This window comes from Herpailurus yagouaroundi, unplaced genomic scaffold (assembly GCF_014898765.1).
Source record: "Herpailurus yagouaroundi ecotype Mexico unplaced genomic scaffold, PumYag 161, whole genome shotgun sequence".
Classification (NCBI taxonomy): domain Eukaryota; kingdom Metazoa; phylum Chordata; class Mammalia; order Carnivora; family Felidae; genus Herpailurus; species Herpailurus yagouaroundi.
In genome coordinates, this window is record NW_024412402.1 from 4,435,260 (window position 1) to 4,454,865 (window position 19,606).

The 19,606-nt window shown below is 40.8% G+C and overlaps 1 protein-coding gene across 7 annotated transcripts in view; it reads right to left on the reverse strand.

The window, feature by feature from the left end:
- Window positions 1-16,761, reverse strand: part of ALG9 (ALG9 alpha-1,2-mannosyltransferase) — a 97,914-nt gene extending 81,153 nt beyond the window's left edge. Inside the window, exons 1-6 of one of the 7 annotated variants that reach the window (XM_040482958.1) lie at window positions 16,389-16,757; window positions 15,415-15,553; window positions 14,465-14,599; window positions 7,761-7,831; window positions 2,704-2,792; window positions 550-685 (exon numbers count right to left, since the gene is read on the reverse strand). In XM_040482958.1, coding sequence (XP_040338892.1) covers window positions 550-685; window positions 2,704-2,792; window positions 7,761-7,831; window positions 14,465-14,599; window positions 15,415-15,553; window positions 16,389-16,519 — 701 coding nt within the window. In that variant the 5' untranslated portion in view covers window positions 16,520-16,757. Of the gene's footprint in view, window positions 1-549; window positions 686-2,703; window positions 2,793-7,760; window positions 7,832-14,464; window positions 14,600-15,414; window positions 15,554-16,388 lie in introns of all 7 variants that reach the window. The other 6 variants (XM_040482955.1, XM_040482957.1, XM_040482954.1 and 3 more) reach the window with 6 other exon arrangements.
- Between the last annotated feature and the right edge of the window lie 2,845 nt (window positions 16,762-19,606).

The following is a 19,606-nucleotide window of genomic DNA, read 5'->3' on the forward strand; positions in this document are numbered from 1 at the left end:
TGCAGCACAGACTAGAGCCAAAGTGGCAAAAACAAGGAACATGAGCAACAAAGCTGCTTGGGGAAAAGTTGCTGAGCTAACACCACGAGCCTGCAGGTCAAGTCCGACTTCAGGCCTGGGAGTGGGAAACGCACGTCACCGAGTAGTGTAGCGTAGAAGAAACATCAGTGATGGGGTCAGGGAGGCCTGGATCCAAAAGCAGTCATCACCTTCAAGGCAAATTTCTCACCCTCCTGGAGTCTACTTTCTCCCTTCTGAAGCACTACTACTTGGATTTCTCCTGCAAAGCTGTTATAAGGTTTAGGAATAAAGTTTCTAAGGGGATTCATGGCACCTAACACACAGCAGATGCCTAAGAGTCACTATTGGTATCAGATTTAATCCTAACAATAAACACCGAGAGACAGATTCTTCCAACTCCCAGAATTTGGGTAGGTCTGATTCATTCCTTTGACTTCAGGTCATAACCAAGGAACACGGAGATAAGCCAACGCTCATATTGACTTTGTGTCCAATGATACCAGAAGATGAATTTTGTTGGTTTCTTACCCAAGGGCAGCACTGAATGGCCAGCCCAAGATAGCCCCAGCTGCCACTCCAAGCACAGCAATGGAAGTCTTGTCCAAATACCAGCCAGTCATGGCTACCAGCGTGGTGTACATACAGAAGCTGCTAGGAAGGAGTGCTGCAAGGGTAAAGAAAAGGGGAATAGAAGGGGGGTGGGAGGGACAAAAGTAGGAGACTGATTAGGTATTATCAAAAATCTACCCACATTGCAGGAGGTCAATCACCAGGAACAGGTTTTGAGGAACACTGTAGGAGAAATGTGTAGTAAAGTGATACTCCTTAAGTAACAATGAAATTCAAGGGTATTCATATTTTCTCACTCCTGTTTTTTAGGTACCAACAACACTGCCTACTTATACAATATAAACCATGCCATTCTTCTCCTGGCCTGTACTCCAAATCCAGAACTTACAGATTTCCAGTTATATTTCCAGGCAGAGAATATGCTTCAAGAAACTTAGACCCATTGCTGACTATTTCTGAAGAATTTTATCTTCTGGTAGTCTTCCGAGACTGTCCTGGCACTAACTTTACCTCATAGGAAGTCTAGGAAGCCTTCTCAAGGGCCAAATATCACATCCTGCATCCACTGACATGGATAATTTGGCCTTTAGATGTCCCCTAATTACTTTTGTCTAGCATTACTTTGTTACAACAAAGTAACTGTTTACTACAGTAAACAGCAGAGGACGGAGTACTTTCAGGGTCTCTGTTGCAGTAACATTTGATCAGTGTTTCTAACAAGGTGACACAAAAATGCAGATCTGCCTCTCCAGGCTGTACAAGGCCTTCTTCACGAACACTAGAAAAGAAAAATCAGCATGAGGCAAGGACCACAACGAAGGGCAGTATGATCTCACAAAATCAGTCAAGGGTTTAGAAGCTGTATGTAAAAGGATGCCTTGAATTTCTCTGTGCTTCAATATCCTCAACTGAGATGACAAAGCTAAAGCCACTCCTGAACACCTCCCACACTCAATCAGTTTTAGGAATAGCAAAATAACTAAAAAAACCTAAGGTACAACTTCACTGATCAATGCTAAATAATACTGATGCCATCCAAAGCTATCAATTACAGCTGCCAATGTAGAGAACAAAGGGAGCAGAGGAATGAGAGGCCTCTGCCAGCTCAGAAGGAACAGCACAGTCTCGTTTAGAGCAGTGACATTCAAAATTATTCACTGTTCGTGGGTTTGAGCCCCGCGTCACGCTCTGTGCTCACAGTTCAGAGCCTAGAGCCTGCTTCCGATTCTGGGTCTTCCTCTCTCTCTGCCCCTACCCTGGCTTGTGCTCTGTTTCTGTCTCTCTAAAGTAATAACAACATTTTAAAAAAAAAATTTTTTTTTTAATTATTCAGTTGTGGAATCCTGAGGTCCCTGCAGAACACAAAGTTTGATACAGTCGACAAAGTACATACTTTTGTGCTGGAAGCTATTTTTGTGTGTATATTTAGTGTATATACTAGATTCTGGTATACATAAGCAGACATTAAAACTGGCATAGTTATAACTAGTAGCTTAATTTTTTTTCAGAGCATCAGAAACAGGCTACCTTTTGGCAATAGGCCACTGTGACTCAGCTCAGACAACACAAGTGTTCAACGGAGCACAGTTTGTAAGCCACCAGTCTAATATTGTAATTTCTCTTTAAGTTTACTTAAAAAAAAAAAAAAAAAAGCCCAACAGGGAGGACGTATGCCTTTACAGAATACATCGCAAATAAGAAACAGAAAGCAGAACCATAAAGAACAGGGTTTTTACACACAAACAAGAAAAACAAAATTATTTTTCTCCCCCTAACAGCAGGGAAAGGCAACAGGTGTTTTTCAGCCTTGTGAGGAAGTGATAAAAAACAAAAACAAAAACAAAAAATCTACAACCATGTAATAGAAAGCAGTATGGTGAAAATAACTTTTCACCTTTTTAAGTTTCCGAGTCCTCATCTGCACAATGGGAAAATATTTATCATACTAACACAGGACTGCCATAAAGGATGATGAAGATCATGCAGATAACGGTGCTCTGCAAACTACTGATATGCTATACAATGTAACCTACACCTACACAAAGTCTTCCTTTCAGCTCAGCTGTGAAAGATCAGTGGACCTGTTACAACTTCCCCTGACCGTTTACTTACCTGATGATGAACAAAACATGCCAGTGCTAAGAACCAAGAAGGCCAGCATCATCCGACTCACATGCAGCCCAAACTTCTTGCACACAGCCCTAGGAGAAAGGCAAAGACTATCAGCATGGCAAATCTTAGGGACAGACATTTCAAATCAAAAGACAAAAACATGCCTGCTTCACAGAGAACACTGAAGATTTAAAGTCAAACACAGAACTGCCTGGACAGGTTTGTCAGCAATTTTGTGTGCCTAACAAACCCAAACATTCTTATTCTTTAAGTAGAAGAGAAGCGCTCTACCTAAAAAAAAATGCATGCTTTCTGGACTAAGAGTAGGTAGACGATCAATAGGAAAACAGCATCATGTAGTGGAAAAACAATAGGCCTCACATTCAGAGGGGCACAGGTTCAAATTTGGGCTCCTCCACTTACTAACACTGGTAGGTACCCTGGTCTAGCGACAACACTGTCCAATTCCTTATCTGTAAAGTGAGGGTAATGCTAAGGTCTACTTTCTAAGATTTGTGTGAGGACAATACATGGGAAAGTGCTGGGAGCACCGGGAACAGAGTGACTCAATACAGGGTAGTTATCAGAAGAGAAGAGTAGGAGATACACCACGTGTCACTAAGTCCACATTCCTCAAAATGAAGCAATTACACACTTCCTTTACCTCTTTCGTGGAGGTCTTTAACCCTGTGAACATTATGAGCAATCACTGCTGCTTCATTTGGTCAACATTTGTTCCAACATATGCCTGTGTAAACCATCCTCTTGCTCAGGTCCCTTAGAGAAGCTCAGAGCTTCTTTCTGAATTACCTTGGCTTCCAGCTAAGGCTATCTTTTATAAGTGTCTTTACTGAAGATCTGCTAATGGCAAATTCCCTCTTTTTTGTTTTTTGGGGTTTTTTCTTTTTTTGGTCCAAAAAAAAAAGTCTTATTTAGTGCTTCGTCTTAAAAGAGGATTTCGCGGAGTACACAATTTTAGGATGAAGCCATTTTCTCCAAGAACTTTGAATATATATATATATTTTTTTAATGTGCCAGATTTTAAGAAGGCTTCTGTCAGTCTAATACTCCTTTGTAGATATATTCTATTAGTTCTCTGTCAACCTTTAAGATCTTCTTTACACTTAGTGTTCTATGTAGTTTCACTAATTCCTTTTTATTTACCCAGCTCAGGATAGGTTAGGCTCCCTGAATCTATGAATTAGGATCTTGGGTTTCACGGATCCTGGAAAATTCTTAACCATTATTTCCCCAAATACGGCCTTCTCCCCACTCTATCATCTCCTAGAATCTGATTAGACTAACACTGGATCGGTCAAATCTACCAGAGGTAGGTGTCTTAATCTCTTCATATGTTCTTTTTATTTCCTTTTTGTCGTGCTGTACTTCATTCCTACTCATTTCTTCCAATCGATCTAACTTACTCATTAACACGTCTAATTGGCGGTTTCAACTAGCCACTGAACTTTAAATATCAGTTGTTCACTTTCACTTCTACAAGTTGTGTTTGGTTCTTTTTTCAAATCTGCTGGGCCATTTTTGTAGTCTCACTCCTTTTTCCTTTTAGCTTTTCTATTTTATCGTGGTAATAACACATGGGAGACGTACCCTCTTAACAGACTCTTAAGTGTAAACTACAGGATCGTTAATAGGCACAATGTTTACAGTAGCACTCTAGCACTTACCCATCTTGCACAACTGAAATTTTATATGCATTTATCAGCAACTCCTCACTTCCCCCTCTCCCTAACCCCTGGCAACCACAATTCTATTCTTGGATTCCATGAGTTTGATTATTTTAGAATCCTCACACAAGTCAAATTAGCCAGTGTTTGTCCATCTTTAATTGGTTAGCTCATTTGGCCTATCCTCAAGGCTCATGCATGTTGTCACATTATTACAGGATTTCCTTCTAATACTGAGTATTCCATTCTACGTATATACCACATTTCCCCCCCACCATGCATCAGTCAATGGACACTTAACTTGTTTCCCATCTTGGCTACTGTGAATAGTGCTACAATAAACATGGAAGTACAGATACCTCTTCAAGATCCTGTTTCGGTTCTTTTAGATGAATACCCAGAAGTTGGATTGCTGGATCATATGGTACTTCTACTTTTAGTTTTTTGAGGATCCTCCGTACTGTTTTTGCACAGTGGCCATATCATTTTTCTTTCCCATCTAGAGTATCCAAAAGTTCCAAACCATTCTTGCCAACACCAGCTGTTTTTTCGTTGGTAATAGCCATTCTAACAAGAATGAGGTCATATAGCTCATTGTGGTTTTTATTTGCATTTACCAGAGGATTAGTGACACTGTATCTTTTCATATACCTGTTCGCTAAGCATGCATCTTCTTTAGAAAAAGGTCTGTTCAAGTTCTTGGTCCTTTTTTAACCAGTTTGTTATTGAATTGGACGAGTTTCTTATATATTGTGGAACTGAACCTCTTTTCAGATCATGGTTTTCAAATATTTCCTCCCATTCTCCAAGTTCCTTTTCACTCAATGGATTATTTAGGCTCTTGTTTCTTATTCATGTTTTCAATTCTTTATTTCTTTAAAATTATCATTTATTTTATATTCTTATTTTAATAATTCCTAATAAATAAAGTTTTGCAGGTCAGCTTTCTGTTGTTATTTCTGCTGGTTCTCACTTAAGTCTGCTTCTCTTCTGTGCTTTGTGATTTGTTTTTATTATAACTTCTTGTTCAGTAGAACTTTATTTGTCATAGTTCTTTGACACCTGGATTAAAAATCGATTTCTCTGGAGAAATTTTCCATTTGTTTTTGCCAGATGCCTAGGAGTAATACCAACCCGTAACAGTTTTCAAATAAATTCTCAACTTGGGGTGGGTGGAGGGTTTGAGGGACCACAAAGGTGATTTGAACGCAGTCCTAAACCCCTAAGTAGACCACTGTATGGTTACAATCCTCAAAGACAGCACTGGCTTTCTTTTTTCTCCCCTGTGCCACCCCGACTCAACACAAGAATTTTATCTGACATTTTTATCTGTTTTGCAGCGGGAAGATTTTTTAAATAATTATTATTAAGTCTAAATACCCCTTAAAGCATTATTAAGATGTGTTAGGTTTCAAGTAAAAAAAAAAAAAAAGTGGCTATTTTTATTACTGTGACACTTAAATGCTTTTCTTTTTTTATTTTTTTTAACGTTTATTTATTTTTGAGACAGAAAGAGAGCACGGGTGGGGGAGGGGCAGAAAGAGAGGGAGACACAGAACCTGAAACAAGCTCCAGGCTCTGAGCTGTCAGCACAGAGCCCGATGCGGGGCTCAAACCCACGAACCGTAAGATCATGACATGAGCTGAAGTCGGACACTTAACCGACTGAGCCACCCAGGCGCCCTGACACTTAAATTCTTAATACTTCCACTAACATTCAACCAACCAACAGGTACTTGGGCAAAGACCACGTCCTGAGTGCAAATAAGAGCAGTGAGTCCCTGGGGCACCTGGGTAGCTCGGGTGGTTAAGCGTCCAACTTCGGCTCAGGTCATGATCCCGTCATTCGTGGGTTTAAGCCCTGAGTCAGGCTCAGGATTAACAGCTCAGAGCCTGAAGCCTGCTTCAGATTCTGTGTCTCCCTGTCCCTCCCCCGCTTGCATGCTCTCTCAAAAATAAACATTAAAAAAAAATTTAAGGGGCGCCTGGGTGGCGCAGTCGGTTAAGCGTCCGACTTCAGCCAGGTCACGATCTCGCGGTCCATGAGTTCGAGCCCCGCGTCAGGCTCTGGGCTGATGGCTCGGAGCCTGGAGCCTGTTTCTGATTCTGTGTCTCCCTCTCTCTCTGCCCCTCCCCCGTTCATGCTCTGTCTCTCTCTGTCCCAAAAATAAATAAAAAACGTTGAAAAAAAAATTTAAGAGCAGCAAGTCCCACAACAGGAATAATTTCCCATCATCTAAGCTCAAGGCGAAGAGGTAAATCATATTTATCTTGAGACCAAAAATAAGGCTCTACTAAATTCTACCAAATGAAACACCAGTTAGAGGTGTTTAAACATAATTTCACTTTATATGAAGATATGGAGGGATATCTGTACTCCCATGTTTACTGTAGTACTATTCACAACAGCCAAGACATGGAATCAACCTCAATGTCCATCTATGAATGAATAAAGAAAATGTGGCATATATAACAATGGAATAGGGCATCTGGGTGGCTCAGCTGAGTGCCTGACTTCAGCTCAGGACATGATCTAACCGTTCATGAGTTCGAGCCCCACAAGGGCTTTGTGATGACAGTGCAGAGCCTGCTTCAGATTCCCTCTCTCTCCCTCCCTCCCTCCTTCCCTCTCTCCTTCTCCCTTTCTCTCTCCCCCCCCCCGCCCCTCCCCAGCCCCCACTCTGGCTCTCTCAAGGAAATATTTTTAAAAAATAAAACTCTTAAAAAAGATATACAATGGAATATCATCATTTAAAAAGGAAATCCTGCCATTTCCAACAGGTGGATGGACCTTCAGGGTATTACTCTAAGTGATAAGTCAGATACTAAAAGACATATAGTGTAATAACTCACACGTGGAATCTAAAAAAGCCAAACTTGCAGAAACAAAGTAAAATGGTGGCTGCCAGGGGCTGGGGAAGCAGGGAGTCAGGGACAGGGAGGATTAGGAGATATTCATCAAAAGGTATAAACTTCCAACTATAAGTTCTGGAAGATCTAGTATACAGCATGGTGACTATAGCTAACAATACATTATTATATACTTGAAAGGTGCTAGAAGAGCAAGTCTTAAATGTTCTCACCACACATAAAGTTGTACTCATGTCAAGTAAGGTATGTGTTAACCTTACTGTCATATTTCATTACAGATACGTTTATCAATTATCTGTACACCTTAAATTTACACAATGTTCTATTTCAATTGTAGATCAATAAAGTGAGAAAAAAATTTTAAGTCCTACTTCAAATATATTATTAGGAGCCAGGAGAAAAGTATTTTCTATTATAAATACTGCTTATGCTATCAGAAATAATCTTATGCTGTACTGACCTTTCTCATAGCACTTTCAGAAGCAAAGCTTTTATACTCACTTGTAAAAGTAAAGTTCACAGATGCAGCTCACAAAAGCCAGGAGACATCGTAAAAAGTAAAAGACAAGAATCTGAAAGAAACCAAGAAGAAGACAACAGAAGTCATAGAAACAAAACTCAAGATAAAACCACTCTCATTTGTTATTAGTAACACTATGAACTGGTATAATCTTCCTGAAAGGCAGTATTATCAAGAATCATAAACATTTTCATACCCCTAGATCCACTGTACCTATTTCTAGGAGTCCAGCCCACAGAAGTAACTGAAAATATGGAGGGGGGTGGTTAGTTCTGCTCATGCAAATGGTCACTGCAGCACTATTAATTTAAGGGGGGAAAAAGAACATTTAAAAAAAAAAAAAACTACACAATATCCGATTACAGGGCAATCAGTCAATTCTGCTACATACATTTCATGTACTATTACACCGATAAAATTTATGGTTACACAAACAGTCAAAGAATTCATAGGATATAAAACTCCTACATTCAACAAACATTTCCTAAATCGTTATATATTGATAATTACCAGTAATTACAAAATGCCAGGTAAAAGTGTACATTATTATTTACACATCACAATCACAGCTTTGGAAATCAGAAGCATATGAAAAGGCTGAAAAGAAATGTGATAAAATGGTAAAGGTGGCATGAAGGATGGACTCTGGATGACAATGATGTGTTAATACAGGTTCATGGATTGTAACAAGTGTATTACTCTAATGGGGGATGTGGATACGGGGAAGGCTATACATGTGTGGGGGCAGGGTGTATATGGGAAATCTCTGGACCTTCCACTCAATTGTGCGGTGTCTAAATTGAACTAAAAATAAAGCATATTAGAAAATAAATCAATGATAAATAAATAAATAAATAAAATAGTAAAGGTGGCTAAATCAAGCTGGTAGGAGTTAGGTGCACATTTTCCCTCTTACCTTCCAAATACCTGTAATGTGATTTTATTAATTTTATAATTAAAAACATCGATTTAAAAAATGAACATAATAGGGTTCTATTGAATAGCTTTCATATTATAGCACACTGGTATGTTGTTTTAATTTTTTTTTTTTAATGTTTATTTATTTTTGAGAGAGAGAGAGAGAGAGAGAGAGAGAGAGAGAACGAGAGAGAGAGAGAGAGAGAACATGAGCAGGGGAGGGGCAGAGAGGAGGGGAGACACAGACTCTGAAGCAGGCTCCGGGCTCTGTCAGCACAGAGCCCTATGCAGGGCTCAAACCCACCAACCACAAGATCATGACCTGAGATGAAGTCAGATGCTTAAACGACTGAGCCACCTAAGCACCCCACACTGGTATGTTTAAAAGCCTTGAATACCTCAGAATCTAAGTACTACTGAAATAGAGAAGTCCTGGTTGCTGCAAAATGACAGGAAATGAGGTATTAGGTATGGAATAAAAGAAACTAAACTCTACACACACAGATCAAAGAGCATCCAAGAGATTCACCTGATACATGAGTGACACTAATAAGGAAATTCAGCAAGATTTAGATTAAGATCAAAAAACAAAGATCAATTGTATTCCTCTGTATCAACAATGACTAACTAAAAAAAAATAATAAGGTTCCTTTCACAACAGCAACATAAAGTATTAAGAATGTAAGCCTTAACCTACCCAAGACTGGCTAAGACTGAAATGGGAACATTTAAAAATTTTACTAGAAGACCCAGAAAACCTAACCAAATGGGTAAATATATCATCTTAAGAATGAAATGACAAACCTATACACATTGATTTTCCTATTAATATATAATTCAGTGCAACTCTAATCAAAACGCAGAATTTGGGGGAGGGGCAAACAAATACTGAAATGATTTTTAAAATACAAATTTTCAAACGGACAAAGGGAGAAATTTATCAACCAGATATTTAACACACACAACAAAACCGTAATAATAAAAATATGGCACTGACAATTTGACCAATGACCTAAAATAAGGAAGCCAAAGCAAAGACCCATACATGTGGGAATAAAGTGTATGATAGCTATGCTATCACAAATCAGAGAAAGGATGGATTACTTGACAGGTGGTACGGAAAAATCCAGTTCACTCTATCACAAATAATAAAGCTGGATCTTTCTACCATTTATAAAAACTAATGTTCAAATTGACATGCCTGCCTGGCTCAGTATGGTGGAGCATGTTACTCTTGACCTTGGGGTTGCAAATTCAAGCCCCACCTTGGGTGTAGAGATTATTTTTTTAAGTATCTTTAAAAAAATATCCAAATGGATTAAAGCCTTATGTGACAGGTAAAACTATAAAGCTAAGCAAATATGTAAGAATATCTTTGTGAACTGTGGTGAAGAGCGATTTCTTTTGCAAAGACCCAAAACCCACCAACCTTAAGTGAATAACTAATTGGGTTGACTGTATCAATTAAAGATTTCTGTTCAACAAAGGTCCACAGCACAGTTAACACAGAGGAGACAGCCAAAAAGATTTCTAGTATTTCAAACCTGTACTTGGTTACTATTGAAAACTTCTACAAATCAGACAAGAAAACCAGAAAACCCAATTGAAAAACAGGCAAAGGATATGAATAGGTAATTCACAGAAAAGGAAAAACAAAGGACTATTAAATATTGCACTTCACGTCTAATTGGAGAAATGCAATTAAAATGAGAAACAGCTCACATCCATGAGAAGGGCAAAAATTATCAAGTCAGAAATATCAAGTGCTCAGGAGGTGTGAGGTGGCTGAAATGTGGAACAGAGTTGTGCAAGTGTGTAGCTGGATAGCCATTCTGGGGGGCAATCTGGCAGTATCCCATGAAATTAAGTAGCCTATGGATGTATATATGGGATGCGACTCCTGAGCAGAGTTCGACAAGACAAAACAAAGGTATTCTTGTTTAGAGTGGCAAGAAGTTGGAAAGGTAACCAACACAAAGGGATGCCAATTATTACCAGATGGTCTTTCAGCAACAATCCACCCTCTCTACTGTGCATCAGGATGCTGGAGCTGGAACTCTATAAGCTAATTCCCCGTTGCCAAGTGGCTTCCATTGGCAAAACCTAACAGGGAGGAGATTAGAAGAAAGAACAAGAAGGGAAATCTTCATTCCTGTTCTGCTTCCTGCTCGTGTCATTGACGTAAAAGAAAGAGTGATGGATTCGGTTGAACATGTCAAATTGCAAGGGACAGTGGATAGCCAAGTGGAAATAAAAGCCTTGAGCACCGCATATTGTTATTTCTCTACGAAGACCTCGTCCTGTATACGTCTGTTCTGCTAAGTTAAAAAAAAAATGAATTGATAGATAGGGAAGCAAAGGACAGTTTTATCCCTTTCTATAGGTGCTATCTTTCTGATGAGTCTAAAACACAAATGCCATCTTGTCTCTCCTCTAAAGCCTCTGGATGGGTTCAGAATGCCCTGGGGAGCCAGTGGGCATGGGGAGAAAGCCTAATTCCTTATTAGAGCCTACCAGGTGTTGTATAAATCTGGCCTCCTCCTACCTTTCAGTATCATGCAACTCACTCCACCACTCACTCTCTTCCAAGCATCAAGCCTATTTATATAAGGCCATGCTGGCCCTCTTCCCCGCCTCATGGCTTTCCTCCCGCATCCCCATTTTCCCTTTACCTAGCTGATTCCTACTGAACGTCTAGTTCTCTAATCAGGGACTTCTGCTTCATACAAGGTGGATTAGTTGCACTTTTCCCTATTCCTCCTACTATGTAAAACCAAAAACTCTGCACCTGACAGGTAAAGTAAACCTAACAAGACTCAAGGTAGAGAGAAGATGGCAGACTGCCTAGGGACTTTAGGACCAGAGGAAAAACACAGTGGTAAGTTCCCTAAGTTTTCTTTTTGCCTTATACATTCCAGACTTAGAGCTAAAGAAGGTGGCAGCTAGAAATGCCAATGAGCACAAACTAACACCAACCAAAGCCTGGCTGATCTAGCCAAGACACCAAGAAAGGGCTAGCCCAACAAGACAGAAAGCCTTTAAACAATAACCACTCTACTCCAGCAAAACACCCCCAGCTGGGGGAGGGAGGGGGGGATGTAGCCCAACTCCCATCCATGCCATCAAATATCCAGTAGGAAGCCAGGACTTTGATTCTCGCTGGTGGTAATGATCTCCCTCTCTGGACACATTGTCAGTGGTGACCACTTGGGTAAGCCTGGACTTCCACCTCCTCACCCCACCTAGCAGCAGTCAAGTATCCCTTTCCTGGCCACTTGAGCGAAGGTCTAGTGGGGAACCTCAACTTCTACCCCCATCTGGCAATAACAAAGGTGGAGAACTCTCTCCCTTCTCCTGCTAGAGGGTAACAAAAGCAGCCAGACCAAAAAGAAGGCTTAAATAAAACCCAAAAAGGCAGAGGAAGCACTTCAGGCCCAGGAAGAAGATTCAGTCTCAGAATGTAATACGCCAAATGGCCAAGGCTTCAACTGAAAATTAGTTGGAAGATGGCAAACTGAAAATTGTCAATCAATAGATACCAATTAGATAAAGGTCAGAATTACCTGACAAACTCTTAAAGGAGCCAATGTAAAAATGCTTCAGTGAGCAATTAAGAACACACTGGAAACAAACGAAAAAAATAGAAATTCTCAGTAAAGCAACAGAACATCTAAAGAAAAACCAAATGTAAATTTTAGAACTGAAAAAATACAATAACCAAAATAAAATCTTAAAAGATAGGCTCAACAGCAGAATGGAGAGCAGAGAGGAAAGAATTGATCAATTGGATGATTAGAAATTGCTCAATCAACACAGAAAACGGACTAGAAAGAAATTAATAGGGCCTCAGAGACCTAGGGTACTATAATTAAACATCTAACATTGATATCACTGGAATCTTAAGAGAAAACAAACAGAGCAGGGCTGAAGTACTCTGTAAAATAATAGCCAAAAATCTTCCCAAATTTAGCAAAAAGATGTAAGCCTAAATATTTAAGAAGGTTAGTAATTCCCGAATAGGACAAACCCAAAGAAATCCATGCCAAGACACATCATAGCAAATTCGTAAAAAGTCATCAGGTTAGGTCTCCATTCACTCCTACTTATTATCCTTCAGCACTCTGTTTAGTCTCCCCTACGATGCTGTCCCGTGGTACCTTGTACTTCTCTGCCCTAAGACCCACTGCATTTCTTTCTTTCTTTTCCATCCTCCCTCCCCCCATACCCCATCCCCTCACCCCATCCTCCCTTCCCTCTCTCCTCCCTCCCTCCTTCCTTCCTTTCTTTTGAAGAGAGAATGCAAGCAGGTAAGGGTTAGAGGGAGAGGGATAGAGGGCATCTTAAGCAGGCTCCACACCCAGCACAGAGCCCAACTCCAGGCTCAACCCCACAACTTTAAGATCATGACCTGAACCAAAATCAAAAGTCAGACACTTAACCAACTGAGCCACCCACATACCTCAACCCACAGCATTTAAAATCACTTGTTCAATTTCATCTTCCCCAACTATAAATTCCATGGGGGCAAGGATTTGGTCACTGTTACACCCACAGCTCTTAACAAAGTACCTACCAGATAAAAAGTTGGTCCACTAGTTAATATCCAAAACATGAGAAAAGCTTATATAACCCAACACACACAAAAACACACAATAATCCAATTTAAAAAGTGGGCAAAGGGGTGCCTGGGTGGCTCAGTCAGTTAAGCATCCAACTTCGGCTCAGGTCATGATCTCATAGCTCATGGGTTCGAGCCCCACATCGGGCTCTGTGCTGACAGCTCAGAGCCTGAAACCTGCTTCAGATTCTGTGTCTTCCTCTCACTCTCTCTCTCTTCCCCTCCCCAGCTTGCACACTGGCCCCTCTCTCTCAAAAATATTTAAAAAAATTTAAAAACAAACAAAAACAAAAAAACCACAAGATCTCAACTCACACCTGTCAAAATGGCCAAAATCACAAACACAGGAAACAAGTGTTGTTGAGGATGTCGAGTAAAAAGAACTCATGCATTGTTGGTGGAAATGTAAACTGGTACAACCACTGTGGAAAATAGTATCAAGGTTCCTCAAAAAATTAAAAATAGTATTACTGAATGATCCAGTAATAGTACTGCTATTTTCCCAAAGAAAATGAAACACTAATTCAAAAGTATATATGCAACCCTGTATTTATTGCAGCATTATTTACAATATCCAAATTATGGAAGCAGCCCAAGTGTTCCACTGACAGGTGAACAGATAAAGCAGACGTGGTATATATACATACAATGGAAGAGTATTCAGCCATAAAAAAGAATGAAATCTTGCAATTTGCAACAACTTGCCAATACCGTAGGATTTCACGCATATGTGGAATTTAAGAAACAAAACAAAAGAGACAAACCAAAAGAAAAAAAAAAACCCTCTTAAATACAGAAAACAAACTGATGGTTACCAGAGGGGAAGGGGGAGAGGAATGGGTCAAATAGGTTATAGGGAATAAGAAAACACTTATCTTGAGGAGCACATAGTAATATAAAACATTGTTGAATCACTGTATCGTACACCTGAAACTAATGTAAAGCTGGAGGTCAACTATTGCGGAATAAAAAATTGTTTAAAGTTGCTCCATTAATGCTTACTTAACAATGAATAAATGATTCTTAAAAAAAAAAAAAAAAAAAAAAGTCCTTTCCTACCTACCAATCTATTTTTCCCTTTTCTGAAAACTGTTCCAGAGACTCGCCTCTTGTTCAGCTGTAACTGCTTCCAAGTTGGCCTGCCCTTACCTTATTAGTTTGTAGGATTCTTGCATGAAATGCAGCTGGCCAGGCATGAAGCAACAGGTAGGCATAGGAGCGAATTGCATAAACAGGGGAATACTCCCAAGTCTGAAACCCCTTCCCATAGATGAGGTAGTGTGTCTGAAAGTACAAAACAGATAGGTTCCGGGTTAAATTGGCCAGAGATCCTTGCTAGCAGGTTGCAAGTGAAGTTTCTAAGCAAAAACATTAAAGAGACAAAGATACACAAAAAATGCTGACATTCTCAATAAGATCTCCAATAGATAATCAAAATGACCATTTAGTGAACAATCTTAGGACATTTTAAATTCCACATGACTGTTTGGTCAACGTTAAAAGCTTGAATTTTACCCTCCACTTTTTTTTTTTTTTAGTATTCATTAGCCAAAACAGACAAACTCTAAATCTTACCTTATCCTTAAGCTACCTACTCTAAACATCATTTGTTTAAAATGTAAAATAGATTAGAAAATTTCACCTCTAAATTTTCCTTAATAGGAAGTCAGCAGATTTACAAATGTGTAAATTAAGAAATAGCAGAATAAGCATACTACTTAGTAGCTTTTTTATTTTGGCAAACATCAGAGTAACTTCAAAAGCTCAAAGCAAGTAGTTCCTTCTAGGGACTGGGATTTGGCTATACAAGCAATGGAACAGAGAACTACTTTTTTCCCTTTAAGTTTCACAGTTGTTGGTTTTTTAAAAAGTATCTCGAGGTATTATTTTGATTTAAAATAATTTTTAAGAAAATTACAAATTACATCTTTTTTGCAAGAAGCCCAATTTCCTATGGCCTTCAACAACTGATCAGCTTAGAATACAAAAGTGAAAATAAAGTTTACTACCAGTCACACGTGTGTATTACTTGTATCTTGATTGGCAACAAGGCCCTAAGCAGTGAAATCGAGAACAAGAAAACTAAAGAAATCACCTACTGGTTCCCAGTAGTTGAAGGTTTCATCGCAGTCAGAGATGTTGCTTAAGAGAGCAGCACATAACCTTGCTGAGAGCAGACACTTGAAAGCAGTAGATCCCTCAGGTGCCCAGACTTGTCCTGCTTTGTTCCCAGACGACCTGCTCAGAAGTAAAGAAAAGATGCCTCAGGAAGACCCAACAACTAGAAGGCCTAAAACTGGACAGAAACGACAGGAATGGCAATGGTATCAAAGCACACTTAAGTAATTCACCTAACAAGTTAGTTGTTCTGAGAAATAAACAAGGGATGAAGAACTCTATTAAGCTTAATTACTCCTTCCACTTCCTACTTGTAAGGGGTAAGCTCACTCATACACTTTAATTCATTGTATCCATGACACTCCTTGAAGGCCAGAAAGCTCTCATTTTCCTTTTCTTAACAAGGTCATTACTTTCCACGGCTTTACTCATCTCCCCCTTGTACAAATGCACAGAGGCCTAATTTGTGCGAAGCACATAACCTCCTCCCATTCCGTATGTTGTCGGCTCCGTTAATGCAGTCCTAACCCGCAGTGCCCCGGGAGAGACGGCTGCAGGTGCTGGAGGTTGCGGGGCCCACACTTTAGAGCAAGGGGTTAGGGCTTTGGGGGCAATGAAGGAGACTGTGAGACACAGCCAACAAAGGTATGCTCTTCGCTCTTGCCAACGTCTCCCACAGAGGCTCTGCCAACTCAAACACCACGACGCCAGCCCACTGTGGGCCTGGGCCAGCAAACAGCCTTGAAGCGACACTCCAGGCTTTCTTCCCAAGCAAAATGGGACCCACGGTGGGGGACCCGAGGAGGCGCGAAGACCGGACGTGACCCGTCCTGGAAGAGCAGAAGGACCTGGGGGAAAAAGCAGCCTGGCCGCACCCGCGCCGCCGGGGGAGACCCTCCCGAGGACAGCCCCGCGCCGCCCTGCCGCCACGCCCCCGCCGCTCCCGCACACCTACTCGGTCCGTGACTCCGCGCCGCTCGCCTCCCGGCTGCACAGCAGCTCCCGCAGCTTGTCGGCGGCCGAAACCGTGTCCCCGCCGCTGCCCCCGCTCCCCTTCAGGCGCTGACGAGCCCCTCGGCTCGCCATGGCACGGGTGAAAAAGGTAGAATTCTGCTCCCTACCAAAGTGGCGAGCGCGCAGACATAGCTTTGGCTGGCAACGGTGTCCGCCGAGGGACAAAAGTCCTTGACATGCGCAGAAAAGACTGAATTGTAGCGTTATTGGGCCAATTGGGGCAAATCCTAAGTAGAAAAGAAACGAGAACTGCGACTTGACTTTCACAACCGTAGCTATCCCTTCAATATGTTTCTAACTGTGGCTATTCCTCCCCACTCCCCGCCTTCCTTCACTTTTCAGCACAAATGGAAAGTAACCAAACAACTCTACAGAGCACGCAGAGCTATTTATTCAGTTAAAGATAACAGCGCAGCTGCAGATGAAAGGGAAGGTCCTTAAAAGGTCGCGGACACCTTGCCCTTCTTCTGTTTTGGTGACATCGATAGAGACAACCTGTAGCTAATTATCTGCTCCATAGAGACGAAGCTGTAATGGCAGAATGTAAAGAAAAATGAAAGCCCAAAGAAATTCTGTGCCACAAATGCAACGAGACAGGCACTGCCATTGCTACCACAGCAATTCGGTAAGCATTTTACACCTTTCATCCATTTCCAAAATAATAAAACAATCTTGCTCTTATCAACAAGTAAATTATAGTAAGTAAATTGACGCCCAAGTTTGCATAGCTAGGAAATGGTGGAACCATATTCCAACCCACGTCTGCCTTATTACAAAGCCCATACTATTCCCACCAGGATGAGGTGAAAGCTCCTGATGTCAACAGATGATAGCACACCTGTGACTCCCAGGGGTTATTCATCTGTTCCTGATACCCTGCCCACAGAGTTCTATCCCATCCTGTGGACCTCTGTACTAGTAGCAGAAATGGGCCTTACAAGAAATGTGAAAGGGACTTCTGTAAGTGGAGGGTAAAAGCCACTTTTGAAGTATGACAATTATGAAAGGAAAAAATTTCATGAGTAAACGCAAATACAGCAAAGGCGGTAATCACTTATAAAGCTAGTATGAAGGCTGAAAGACTAAAGTAGTAAAGTGAATTATATCTAAAAAAAATTAGGGAGACTCAAGATAAAAGGCTGTAAAATATGCCAGTGTATACATAAAACGTGCAGGGAGAGTAAAAATTAAGCTCTTTCAGGTCTTTAAACTTAAGTGACCATCAAGTTAATATACATTGCTGTATACTAAGGATGTTAGATAGAGGGAGTGCTGAACTTGACAGGGTCCCAGGTTATTATTTAATACTAAAATTATTGACAATGGCGATTGATCATAGTGCTCAATTCCCACAGGCAAGTATTAGGTACCAAGTTCGGTCACCGCAGCCTGGTTGTATCTCCTACAGAGACCTCCTCTCATTTCACTCGAGTGCAGGTCCCTCCCTGCCCCTACCTAGGAGTGCTACAATAGCATCCTAACAGGGGTCTCCCATTTCAAATTCATCCTATACAACACTGTCCAGTTAACTTTTTTCAAAGATTTTAATGTTTATGTTTGAGACATAGAGGCAGAGCACAAGCTGGGGAGGGGAAGACAAAGAGGGAGACACAGAATCTGAAGCAGGCTCCTGGCTCTGAGCCATGTGCACAGAACCTGAGATGGGGCTTGAACTCAAGAACCGTGAGATCATGACCTGAGCTCAAGTCAGACGCTTAACCAAATGAGCCACCCAGGCGCCCCTATCCAATCAATTTTCAAATGCACTATTCTGTATTGCCTCCTTAATCAAAAATTACCAGTTTTCCTATTGCCTGCCAAATGAAGTACACTTTATTCTAGCATTCATTTCTTACATCAACTAAATCCGGCCCTAACCTACTTTCCTGATCTAATCTCCCACTACTTCCCTATACACATTTACATTCCAACTAACTAGCCTGAAAAGTGCCCCAGATGCTTCCTTATCTGTACCTCTGCCTGGAATGCAAGTCCTCTGTGGGGAAATAAGATCTACTTACATAAATAGGTTAGAAAAACGCTTAGGGCATGAAAGCCACCACCACGGAGTGAAAACGCCTGAAGACAGCTAGTAAGATATTGTAATGGGATCACGAGTAACTTGTTATATACTTGCAGGAAATTACATTCCACCTGACACCAATATACTATTATACTTTGATCACAAACTCCACTTGCCCCCCAGACCCTTTGCTTCTTACACACACAAGTTAATCATTACTATCTGATTGTTTTCTTCACGTTTACCACATGTGTAAGATCTTGAGCGCTCAGTAAATACGGCGACGAAAGGCCTGTTTGGGGATCTTGTCTCCTCCTGGATGTTAGCCTCTCTTGTGTTCAATTCTGCATCCACTCTCTTGCTGGACAAAAGAGAACTCCAAACTCATAGTCTGTGACAGTCCTCCTTGCCTAACAGTCCTCCTGTCACATCGCTACTCTTGTTTTAAGATCCAGCTCAAATGCTACCTTGTCCATGTACTAGGCACCACTGGGGATAGAAGCAAGCTATAAATCACATTACCTGCCCTCTATTCATTTATAGTGTATGTAGAAAGCTAAGCAATAAATGTATCCATAAGAGATCTTTGTTCTTTACCCCACTCCCCAAACTGTTATGCCAGTTTTCCCATCCCCGTTAATGATACTTCTGTTCTTCCAGATCAAAAACCATAGTCAGTCCTGCTTGATTCCTGTTTCTTCAGCCCCACACCCTTCACCCATGCACATGTAGTTCATCAGCAAATACTTTTAAATATTACTCAACCCAACAACGTCTTACCATCCTGGTCCAGGTCACCATTATCTCTGGTTGTGTTACTGTAATAACCTCCTAATATGTTTCTTGGCTTCCATTCTTGCCTTCCCACATGTTTTTCTCCAAATACAAGAATAAGACAGTTATTTCCTACTGAGTTTACAATATAAGTCCAATCTGTGGAGACTATTCATTAACAGGAACATCCATTAATTAATATTAGAGGACTCTATCATTCTGTAGAGTCCTGGGCTGAACCAATGAGCTGAGCCAATCTCCCAGTGTCTCTTAGAGATGCTTGTAACAGAAGCCTCCAAAATATAGGAGGACTAAGTTTACAGTTGAGAGGCTACTAATGAAGAAGACTAGTTTGGAAGAAA